Here is a 13,059-nt window from a genome sequence, read left to right as displayed (position 1 = left end):
AATATATGCATACCATGTATTTATTCATACTAATATTATATATATATATATACATAGAGTATACATATATATATATATTTTTTTTTTATATATAAAAGGGGTACTACCTCTGGTGCAAGTGTAGGGACCCATAGCCTCGGAGAAGAAAATAAAAAGTACTGAGAGAAGACCTTGTGGATCCTCACTGAACACTGATATTTTCTTCTCTTACCACCCCTATTCTTTTTGTATGTGTGTATATATATATATATATATATATATATATATATATATATATATATATATATATATATATATATATCTAATTTTATTTTAAAATTCCATTACACAAAAAGGGCTACAACATCGGTTACATGCAGGGTACATGGCCACCTGTTACAAGCTGTAGAGCTCCTCTCGCTCCTCACGTGTGTGTGTGTGTGTGTGTGTGTGTGTGTGTGTGTAATTACCTAAGTGTAATCACCTAAGTGTAGTTACAGGATGAGAGCTACGCTCGTGGTGTCCCGTCTTCCCAGCACTCTTTGTCATATAACGCTTTGAAACTACTGACGGTCTTGGCCTCCACCACCTTCTCACTTAACTTGTTCCAACCGTCTACCACTCTATTTGCGAAGGTGAATTTTCTTATATTTCTTCGGCATCTGTGTTTAGCTAGTTTAAATCTATGACCTCTTGTTCTTGAAGTTCCAGGTCTCAGGAAGTCTTCCCTGTCGATTTTATCAATTCCTGTTACTATTTTGTACGTAGTGATCATATCACCTCTTTTTCTTCTGTCTTCTAGTTTTGGCATAATTAATGCTTCTAACCTCTCCTCGTAGCTCTTGCCCTTCAGTTCTGGGAGCCACTTAGTAGCATGTCTTTGCACCTTTTCCAGTTTGTTGATGTGCTTCTTAAGATATGGGCACCACACAACAGCTGCATATTCTAGCTTTGGCCTAACAAAAGTCATGAACAATTTTTTTAGTATATCCCATCCATGTATTTAAATGCAATTCTGAAGTTAGAAAGCATTGCATAGGCTCCTTGCACAATATTCTTTATGTGGTCCTCAGGTGATAGTTTTCTATCTAGAACCACTCCTAGATCTCTTTCTTTATCAGAATTCTTTAAAGATTTCTCACATAATATATAGGTTGTGTGGGGTCTATGTTCTCCTATTCCACATTCCATAACATGACATTTATTAACATTAAATTCCATTTGCCAAGTGGTGCTCCATATACTTATTTTGTCCAGGTCTTCTTGAAGGGCATGACAATCATCTAAATTTCTTATCCTTCCTATTATCTTAGCATCATCAGCAAACATGTTCATATAATTCTGTATACCAACTGGTAGATCATTTATGTACACAATAAACATCACTGGTGCAAGAACTGAACCCTGTGGTACTCCACTTGTGACATTTCTCCATTCCGATACATTGCCTCTGATTACTGCCCTCATTTTTCTATCAGTCAGAAAATTTTTCATCCATGATAGAAGCTTACCTGTCACCCCTCCAATATTTTCCAGTTTCCAGAACAACCTCTTATGTGGAACTCTGTCAAAAGCCTTTTTTAGGTCCAGATAGATGCAGTCAACCCAACCATCTCTTTCCTGTAATATCTCTGTGGCTCGATCATAGAAACTGAGTAAATTCGATACACAGGATCTTCCAGATCGAAAACCATACTGTCTGTCTGATATTATATCATTTCTCTCCAGGTGTTCTACCCATTTAGTTTTGATTAGCTTTTCCAATACTTTCACTATTACACTTGTCAATGATACAGGTCTATAATTGAGGGGGTCTTCCCTGCTGCCACTTTTGTAGATTGGAACTATGTTAGCCTGTTTCCACACGTCTGCTACGATTCCTGTACACAGGGATGCCTGAAAGATCAGGTGAAGTGGAATGCTGAGTTCAGATGCACATTCTCTCAGAACCCATGGTGAAACGCCATCTGGGCCAGCTGCTTTGTTCTTCCCGAGCTCCTTTAGCATATTTTCCACTTCATCTCTAGACACCTCTATCTGCTCTATGTTGTTCTCTGGAATTCTTATTGTGTCTGGTTCTCTGAAGATTTCATTTTGTACAAACACACTTTGGAACTTTTCATTTAATGTTTCACACATTTCCTTTTCATTTTCCGTGAATCTGTTTCCCATTTTCAACCTCTGGATATTATCCTTTACCTGCAATTTGTTGTTTATGAATTTGTAGAACAGGCCCGGTTCTGTTTTACATTTATCTGCTATCCCTTTTTCAAAATTTCTTTCTGCCTCTCTCCTTACTGCTGTATAGTTGTTTCTCGCATCTTTGTATCGCTGGTATGTGTGTGTGTGTGTGTGTGTGTGTGTGTGTGTGTGTGTGTGTGTGTGTGTGTGTGTGTGTGTGTGTGTGTGTGTGTGTGTATGTATATGTATATGTATATTATATATATATATATATACACACACACACACACACACACGAGCCTAAATCTTAAAATTGGACATAGCACACATTTTGCCTGGAATATATAATAGTAATCACTCACTCGCTGCTGTTAAACTTTCAGTGGCTCATGGTATGGTTGCCCTAAACGTTCCTAAAGCCATAACCTTAGGATCATTTCAGAGGCCTACATAACCTAGAACACGTTACTAAGCCCATGAAAGGAAAATGAGGGACTCAGGATGTTTTTTTTCCAAGATCCATCTTGGGGGATGGTTACTGGAAGTTTGTGGAAGCAAATGTGTGCCCTCTTGTATGCATGGGATTTTTTGATTACCTGTACAGGTATTATGATATACTGTACAATCATCATCATATGTCGGTTGGCGCAGTTTCTGGCAAACGAGTTTTCTCGGCCGGCGCAGCACAGTGGTTAAATATAGTACCAGTACTCTCTTATCAAGACCAATATTTTTCTAAATATCCTAGCCTGCTTTTCCAACTATTTTATAAACCTTTTGTTGAGGACAATGTTAAAAAGCTCTCTGGTAATCTAGGAAGATGCAATCCACACATCCAAGGCTGCATATAGGTATAAGTTTAACACACTACAGCTTAGGGCCTCTCAAATCCTTAGAATTTTGTTATACGTGTTACTTAATTATAATTTATATTTAATGATTCCATTAATCATAACCTAACAATAATTAACATTAATAAATTAGGTCCCAACTACGTGAATAAAAATATTTACACTTATTGTTTTCTTAGTTTATTACTTTTAATGCTCAATGAAGCATTCATGCCCTGAATTTACCCGAGAGCCACTAACACACTAGTGGCCTCAATGAGGACAGGAAGCCAGCGGCTTGTCAAAGGTCCCCCCATTTTCCTTGTCTTGTCAAAGATCCCCCTCCCCCCCAAAGGCATATTAAAAGTGAGGAAAACTCTTACAGGAAAAACCTGTGATATTAAATGAGGATAACCTTAATAAATTCCTCTCCCAATCTGACCCAATTAACCCTATCAGTACCTCATCATAATTCACCCCCTTGTTACCTAGTGCAGGCTAGGTAACCTAGGTTTCATTGTTACCTAGCCTCCCCATACTCCCTTACTCCATTGTACTCTGCTATGTCTGTGCCTGTATTGTAAACTATTGTTTTCAGTGTACCTGAGTGTACCTCAAAGTAATCTACCTCATTTATTCTAGTGTAATTTTAGTAATTTTTCCAAGTTTATCGTGTTCTAAACATAGTGAATCTTTATTGAATCCTTATTTTTACTTGTCATCCGTATTCTACTTGTCTAATTACATTGATTCCTATTTCCTTTTAACTTGTTCCTATTTCATTTGCATTTCATGCTATTGTTAATTTTATTTCTAGATTTTTTTTTTGTAATTGCTCCATATTTCATTATTGTACTAAATTTAGTTTTGTTATTTTATTTTTTCTCTTTACATTGCATTAACTGTACCTTTGTCATTTTACCATCAAACAGCCTACTTATGTTACCTAGTATAGACCCAGAACTAAACCTCTTATCAAGTATCTATGACAATCATCACTTTAATATTCAAAATTGCAGGTATTTTACAGCACATGATGTAAACAATGTATTAACACATTATCACAATGTATCTGCAATTAACTTGAATGTAAGATCTCTAAGCAAACACCTTGATGATGTTAGTGCCCTAATTCAAACAGGTGACAACAAATTCACCTTTATTATAGTAAGTGAAACATGGTTGAAAGAAGATTCAACACAACTCTTTAACATATCAAACTACTCGGCAACTCACAACTGTTGGCCAATCCAGAGGTGGTGGTACTGCTCTTTACTACACCAAAAACTGATGCTTAAAAGTAATTAGATCTAGAGACACCTGTGGCAAGTATATCTTTGGCTATTTCAGAAGACACTCGCCTGGCGTTCCGCGAGCGCTGTCATGGGTTCGTTCGTATCCTGGCCGGGGAGGATTTACTGGGCGCAATTCCTTAACTGTAGCCTCTGTTTAACGCAACAGTAAAATGTGTACTTGGTTGTAACAACGATTCTTCGCGGCAGAGGATCGTATTCCAGGGACCTGCCCGAAACGCTACGCATACTAGTGGCTGTACAAGAATGTAACAACTCTCGTATATATCTCAAAAAAAAAAAAAAAAAAAAAAAAAAAAAAAAGTTAAGGGTACCAAGGCTAACTTGACTGTGGGAGCAGTTTACAGAATTCCTAACACTGATGTTGCTGAATTCAACTCTAACCTAAGAAATCTTATACTAATGAACAAACTCAACAAAAACCAACTAATAATATCAGGGGATTTTAATATTGACCTCTGCGAGTCTGATAACCCTAAAGTTGCTAGTCTCCTCAATTGTATGAATTCCTGCTTCCTCATACCCTTAATTACTAAATCTACCAGAATTACTGAAACGACTGCCTCTACTCTTGACCACATCTGGACTAACATAACTTCTCCACTTACTTCAGGGATAATCACTGATAGGACCACAGATCATTACCCCACATTTATTCTAACCAATATTAATAAAAACACCTCTAGATACAGTGAAGATAAGCTTTTGGCTACACAATCAAACTTCTATAAGCAGCTTTATTGCTGCTGCTGCTAATATCAACTGAAATAGGTGACATAGTGAACATCAACCTAGCGGTGCAAACATTTCTTCACATAACTCTGAGCCTCTACAACACCCACTGTCCAATGCTAACTAAACAAGTCACAACTAAAAAGTTAAACAATCCGTGGCTTACTAAGAGTATACTTAAATCTATCCATAAAAAACATGACCATGAGAAGAAGTATAGGTTAGAGGTCATCTCCAAAGAAGTTTCAAGGAGATACTCGTCAATGCTGTCCAAAATAATTAGGAGAGCCAAAATGAAATACTATAAAAATAAATTTGATTAAATTAAGAGTGTGCTTGTACAAGACTGTGATACTTGGTCTATATAACAATCCCAACACAAAAAACCACAAGAACATGTGCAACAAATATACAATCTGAATATAGCATAACAATGACAATTTGGAGCACTTCATTAGTGTATAGATTAGACACTAATTCCTAGAATGGTTGTCTTCATTTAAGTTATATGAATCAATTATATTACCAGTTTTTAAATACAAGGTAACAAACATTAACGCTTATATCAGCTTCTATATTTTATCATTATATCAGCTTCTTAACTGCTAATTAAAATGACATCTTTTATTACATTGTATTTATTGATTTATTTATATATACAGTATATATAAACACATTTCATAACAGTAGCTCATTCTTTATTGTCATGCTTTCAACAGATTTTTGCATTAGTGTACATGGGACAGATTTTTAATGGAGTGAGAGTAGAAGAAACCATAAACCATTTTAAACACAACCCACTTGCCATAAACATACTTAAGTCCATTTTGTTTTAGCATTTTCCCTACTGTGTTGGGTTTACCCCATCACCAATGTATAATAACCAACCTCCCAGTTGCAAAGCAGGTGCCATTTGCTGCCCCAAAGGTTGATATGACCACTGAAATTATCATGACAAGCTCTCCAGGCATCTCAAGCAGTATTCCACCGAAATACTAAAAGAAAAACAAAATATTATAGATGTTAGTTGCTCCTTGTTGCCAGATGAGGTATGTGCCATTCCATCAGCAGAGCTGTTGCAGATACATTCGTTCATGCAACTTGAAATACGGTACAGTGCAACAAAAAACGAGTTACATCAGCATGGATCTCTAACGAGCAGTATTCCAAGTCCAGGGAGGCAATCCATTCGTCACTCTCAACACTTGCATCATTGCACAAAGAGGAACACACCTCCCAGCTGTAAAGCAGGAACCATTGGCCGACCCAAAAGCAGACATTATTACAGCACAGAACATGATAATGGCTCCAGACATCCCAAACAGTTGTTCACCAAAATACTAAAAAAAAAAAAAAAAAAATAATAAACAAAAAATTAGTTGCTTTTTATTTTAAGACAAAAATTGTGCCCTCTCCAGAAAATGTTTTGCAGGCATCCTTTCAAGCAGTTTCAGAATAAAATAAGTTCCACCACCACGTAGGCATTTCTAAATAGTAAATTAGATACTTCCTGTAGACCTTTACTACTCAAGCAATACTGAATTTACAAACCTCCCACTTGTAAAGCAGGAACCATTTGCAGAGCCAAAAGTTGACATGAACACACTGCAGATCATGATGACCTCGCCTGCTACTCCAATTAGTTGGGTACCAAACAACTAAAAACGCAAACTGAAGATTAACTCTTCAAATAAAGCGACTGGCAGAGATGTAAATGCTGTATTAAAATGTCTTAAATAGCTTCACAAGACTTTTGTATCTGGCTCAAGTTATTTATGCATGTTTGTTGGTAGATAATACCTTCTACAGGCAACACATGCCTCTGGCAATAGCCCACTCTCTTGGGAAAAATTCCTGTGTAATCAAAACCACCAACCATTACCATTACGTCCTTACAGAGAGGCCTGACAGCTGAGTGGACAGCGCCCGGGATTCATAGTCCTAAGGTTCTGGGTTCGATTCCCGGTGGAGGTGGAAACAAATGGGCAGAGTTTCTGTCACCCTGAAGTTCACCTAGCAGTAAATATGTACTTTGGAGTTAGACAGCTGCTATGGGCTGCTTTCTGGGGGGTGTGTAACAAGGAGGAGGCCTGGTTGAGGACCGGGCCGCGGGGACGCTAAGCGCCGAAATCATCTCAAGATAACCAGTATACAGAAGCTCTTGGATGTCATCAGCTTTGAAATCACTTCCATGACACATAAGTGTGCAAGTGACTAGACACAAACCACACAAATGTGTAGAATTTTGAATGAACCAAATGATGAATATTTATCACTGAATAAAGAAATTACATTAACGTGATGTATCAATAAGAAAATCAGGAGGAACCTTGAGGAAGATTCAAACCTATGCTCTGGGTACTCCCAAGCACATGCCTTAAACCATTACACCATGACATAGTAAAAGCAATTCGACCTCTTTGTGCATAGAAAAGCAAAGGAGGTAGAATTCCTAGACTACAAGCCAGAATGTATGGGGGCAATGTGTGAAACCCTGGTTAGGCTTCAGTGTAAGCCTCAGGAACCCTAAAGGATTCAACTGAATGCTAGGTTGCATAGATTTTACCATGTCATGGTGTAGTAATTACCCAAGTGTAGTTACAGGACGAGAGCTACGTTCATGGTGTCCCATCTTCCCAGTACTCTGTCATATAGTAGTAGTAGTAGGCATCCATCAGTCTCAGGAGACTATGGTGTTGTGCTCTGGTTGTTAGTCTGAAGTTGCCTCACCAGGGCGCCAAGCCAGGGTAGGTTGGTATGGAGGAGAAGCTGTTACCCAGGCAGCAGGTCCCCCCTCTCCACAGCGCCAAAAGTCTCCATTGGCAAGGCAAACACCAATATGATTGGTTCCAGCACTGTCGCAGGAACTGTGAGTTCCGGGGTTGACCTCAAAGTTGATGAAAAAAAAAAGCACAGGGACTCCAAACCCGGAGACCACCGTGGACATGGCTGGAGAAGAACCACCCCATCAAGGGAATGAACTACCCCAGCCTCCTGAAGCAGAGCCTGGGCCACACGACCCTCAGGAGGTGGACGTCCCGGTCCCGTACCTACAGGTTCCAGACAGAGATCGTCACAGCCCCCTTTCACCCGAGGCTGGCCTCCTTCAAGACCAAGCAGAAGGAAGAGTGATAATTATTAAATACATCATTTATTATTATAATAATTATTATAATAATATAATATAAATAATTAATAATTATCACTCTTCCTTTTGCTTGGTAAAAGCATATTTAATGCTTTGTCATATAATACATAGAAATTCCTGACGGTTTTGGCCTCCACCACTGTCTCACTTAACTTGTTCCAACCATCTACCACATTATCTGTGAAAGTGAATTTTCCTACATTTCTTTGTCAGATTTGTTTAGCTAGTTTAAAGCTATGACCTCTTGTTCTTTAAGTTCCAGGTCTCAGGAATTCTTTCTTATCAACTTTGTTTATTCTTGTTACTATTTTGTACGTTGTAATCATATTGCCTCTTTTTCTTCTATTTTCTAGCTTTGGCATATTTAATACCTCTAACCTCTCCTCGTAGCTCTTGTCTTTCAGTTCCAGAAGCCATTCCAGTTGCATGTCTTTGCACCTTTTCCAGTTTGTTGATGTGCTTCTTAAGATATGGGTACCATACAATGGCTGCATCTTCTAACTTTGGTCTCATAAAGGTTGTGAAGGATTTCTTTAGTATTTCACCATCCATGTATTTAAAAGCAATTCTGAAATTGGAAAGCTAAGCATAGGCTCCCCACACAGAAGGAGGTGTCACCTTTATGTGGTCCTCAGGTGACAGTTTTCAGTTTATATCCACCTATAGATCTCTTTCTTTATCAGAATTTTTAAAAACTTATTCGCATAATTTGTAGGGTGTGTGTGTGTGGTCTATTTTCTCCTATCATCATTCCATAACATGACATTTATGCACATTAATTTCCATTTACCAAGTGGTGCTCCATACACTTATTTGTTTAGGTTTTTTCGAAGGGCAAGACAGTCGTTTAAGTTTCTTATCTGTCCTAGTATCGAATCTTAGCATCACCAGCAAACATGTTCATATAATTCTGTATTCCTTCTGGTAGGTCACGTATGTAGACAATGAATATTACCGGTGCAAGAACTCGCCCCTGTAGTACTCCACTCGTCACATCTCTTCAGTTCGATACACTGACTCTGATTACTGCCTTCATTTTTCCGTTAAAACATTTTTCATCCATGTTAGAAGTCACTCCTCCAGTATGTTCCCATTTACAGAACAAACATTTTTGTGAGACCATGTCAAAAGCCTTTTTTAGGTCCAGATAAATGCAGTCAGCCCAACCATCTCTTTCTTGTAAAATCTCTGTGGCTCTATCATAGAAACTTAAGTAAATTCGTAACACAGGATCTTCCAGATCAAAACCTATACAGTAGTGGTTTATGCGTTTGCTTGGGTGTACCCAGAGCATAGGTTCAAATCCTCCTCATGGCTCCTACTGATTTTCTCCTTATTTATCACTGTTCAGATATGGAAGAATATAATTTATTAGTAAATCTGGAAGGCCAAAATAAAGGTGCGAGGGATTTTTTTTTTTTTTACTCTGAGAGCCAACCTGTCTCATTACCAACAGCCAGGCCTCCACTCCACACCCAGGGAGAAGACTTTTTTCTGTAACTTTTACATAGAAATCAATCACTTTTAAAGGAATTTTTGTTTTCCTAAGCATGGGAGCAGCTTGAAATATACATGATAACAGTTAAAGAGTTAAAAAGCATAAAGCATATCAGATTGCAGAGATGCCTTCCCAATAGAAAAGATTGCAGAGATGCCTTTCCACCAGGAAAGATGGCAGAGATGCTCTTCCATCAGCAGAAACGCTAAAGAGGCCTTCACCAAAGTGACATCAGACTAATAAAATACTGTATAACTTATGCCACCTAGCAACCTGTAGCAAGCATTTCTCCCCCCCCCCAAAAAAAGACTTATATGTATTTATTTTTTAAATAAGCTAGGGAAATGAAAAACAAACCTCCCGGCCGTAAATGAGGAACCGTTCGCTGCCCCAAAAGTCGACATCACCACCGCAGTGATCATGATTACTTCACCTGCTGTCCCAATTAGTTGACCACCAAAAAACTAAATACAAAATCATAAAAGAAAATAGGGTAAACAAGATATTATGGATTGTTAGGCATGTTAACAAATTACATTACATATACAACAAACAAAAAGATAAAATTAAAGTAAGAGGCTAGAGACACATTATAACAATTGAGGTATGAGAAGGGGAGTGGTGCTGGGCCCCCCCACCCCCACTTTAAGAGCAATAGCGGTGTTGGGGAGGTAGGGGGGCAGCACCATTCATCAACAAGACCATTAGAGAAAATGTCAAGTGTTATTTATAAATATTTAAGTGTAAATTATCTATTGTAAATAAACGGCTGCTTTTAGGCTTATATAGAGATCCTCTCCTTCCCCAAAAGGTCAAACTACTGACTCTCCCCCAGGATGCAACCCCACAACACACTGTGGGGTTGTGGGGTTGTACTCCACAGGTACCCCTTACTCCTGGGTACCTGTTTACCACGAAGTGAACAGGTGCATTAGGTTAGAGGAAACGAGCCAAACCACTTCTGTCCCAACCTGTTTACCGCGAGGTGAACAGGTGCATTAGGTTAGAGGAAACGAGCCAAACCACTTCTGTCCCAACCGGGATTCGAACCCGGAATTCCCTATTGTGAAGCTAGGATAAACCTGACTGTACTGCCAGAGTCCTATGATTATGTTTCATGCCCTCCCACCTGTTCACTCCATCCCAGCTATCTTTTTACCTAATTTCACCTGTGGTGTATGACCTCACACTCATGTATATACTGTATTGTATAATAATAACTCTTCTGCTACCATTGTGTTAAAAAGACCAGCCTGTGTTCCAACAAATTTTAAAAGTCTTTTTGTACACTTGTACATTACAAATAATGTAATACAGCACATGTACCACACCAAAATCCTTATTTATATATTTGGGTGTCTAAGTAGTCATAAAATTGTATTATCACTTGTTAATGGATGAATAGTGTAGAAAGGGGTAAATTCTAAGCAATCCAGATTTCCAACAAATCCGGATTGGGTCTGGAATTACATAATCCAGATTTTTGAGGTTCATCTGGTATGTGAAACTACATTAGATGAAAAAGCAACACATAAACTTTGTCAAAATAGAAATACAAAGAAGGAAGGGGGTGGAAAGCTATATATAAAAACAGAAGAGTGAGGTGGAAGGCCTGCATGGGCAATACATACCACTGCCACAGTCTCGGAGGCGAGGAGCTCGTCTTGGCTCATGACGGCCAGGTACGAGATGTTGACGAGCAAGTAGCAAATGGTGACCAGAGGAAGCCCAATGATGATGGCCCGTGGCAGGTTCCTGTAACACGCCAACACACATTTGCTTAATGCATACCGTAATGCCCTTCAATCAGTGATTCACTACAGGTACAGGTGGGAAGGCTTGCAAAAAATTGACAGACCAAAATAAAAAGGAAAGTCAGAATTCAAGATAGGGATTTAATCATTTTCAAATCGGGAAAAACAGAAATATTTGGCAGAAACTTGGTTTCAAATTAAAATGATACATTTTCTATACCAAATCTGACATCTACCAAACTCAAGGAGTTGCAATCCTTTGACAATGTTCCTCCGTTTTTTCTCTTGTAATGTATCTTTATCATTTATCAATTCTGATTGAAATTACTTACTTAAAATTATCTGCTAGATTAAGGACCTGCCCGAAACGCTGTGCGTACTAGTGGCTTTACAAGAATGTAAATACTGTACTATCCAATGTATTCTCACAAACCCAATGTACCTTCTTGTATATATATAAATAAAATAAAAAATAAAATAACACACAAATTTACTTATCAGAATTGATCCTAGTTGACCTGAACCATGAGAACGATCAAGAAGTTTGATGCTGCCATGTGCTCCCTTGCCTCTCCCATCAATTTATATATACATTTCTGCATTGATCAATCTTTCCTATACATATTTATATCACCATCATTGGCTTCACATAACCATGAGCCAAGGCAAGAAGAGCAATTTAAATTGGTACATGGAGTACCTTCACATATCACTACTGTACTGTACTTCCAAACTACTTTCCAGCTCAAATGTGTGTGTTCAAACAAGAGTTAAATCAGCCAAGTCATTGTTGAAATGTTGTTGGTATACTTACGTGTAGGGTTTCTTGAGTTCCTCCGTCACATAGTTGAGGTTGTTCCTGTGGGAAAAGAAAAAAGGGTGGCAGACAGCTTTTATGGCTGTATTATATATATATATACACACACTACTATAAAACCTGTGTAAACTATTATTACCACTTACTGTATAAACTTTTATTTGTCAGAAATACAACTACGGTACTGTATTCTTATGAGCTCAAATATGTGCCAACCATTTCCTCTCCCTGCCCTTCCCCTCCTCATCTTTTTCATTCCTTCTTACTCACTTTCATCCTCACTCATCACCCCTCCACTCACCAGCCATCATAGGCCCAGAGACCACTGTAGAATGCAGTGGCAATGTCGCCGAAGCTCTTGGTGGAGCCGTGGAAGCCCGTGGCGAGATACTGGGTGTTGCCCTGGCCCAGCTTAACCATGCCGCCCACCACAATGATTAGGATGGCTACCAGCTTGGCCGCTGTGAACACGTTCTGCACCCTCGTTGCCAGGTTCACAGAATACGAGTTGATGAATGTGATGAGGACTGGTAGGAGAGTGGGGGGAGTAGATGTACAAGGTATAAATACTGTAGTTGCTAATAGTTGTACAGTATAGCCATATTTAGGATGGTTGTAGGGGGGAGTACAACAGAGTTGTTTGGAGTATGATGGAATCTATACAGTTTTGTGGAGAGTTAAGAAGGGTATAGTGAGATTCAGGTTGGATTGAGAGTGGGTGGTTCACACTGGGTCTGAGGGGTACAGTGGGTGGTTCACACTAGGTTTGAGAGGTACAGTGGGGGAGGGGGGATTCACACTGGGTTT

General features: G+C 38.7%; 1 protein-coding gene across 10 annotated transcripts in view; it reads right to left on the bottom strand.

Moving 5' to 3' along the window:
• Window positions 1-13,059, bottom strand: part of sbm (L-type amino acid transporter sobremesa) — an 87,788-nt gene that overhangs the window by 15,715 nt on the left and 59,014 nt on the right. For 4 of the 10 annotated variants that reach the window (XM_069303500.1, XM_069303495.1, XM_069303499.1 and 1 more), the window contains 3 exons: window positions 12,554-12,779; window positions 12,250-12,294; window positions 11,313-11,436 (listed from right to left, as the gene is read on the bottom strand). In XM_069303500.1, the coding sequence (XP_069159601.1) occupies window positions 11,313-11,436; window positions 12,250-12,294; window positions 12,554-12,779 (395 nt within the window). Of the gene's footprint in view, window positions 1-5,923; window positions 6,031-6,268; window positions 6,376-6,586; window positions 6,694-10,038; window positions 10,146-11,312; window positions 11,437-12,249; window positions 12,295-12,553; window positions 12,780-13,059 lie in introns of all 10 variants that reach the window. The other 6 variants (XM_045766008.2, XM_069303498.1, XM_069303496.1 and 3 more) reach the window with 4 other exon arrangements.

Source organism: Procambarus clarkii, chromosome 50, assembly GCF_040958095.1.
Source record: "Procambarus clarkii isolate CNS0578487 chromosome 50, FALCON_Pclarkii_2.0, whole genome shotgun sequence".
Taxonomy (NCBI): domain Eukaryota; kingdom Metazoa; phylum Arthropoda; class Malacostraca; order Decapoda; family Cambaridae; genus Procambarus; species Procambarus clarkii.
This window is presented reverse-complemented; position numbering and strand designations above follow the sequence as displayed.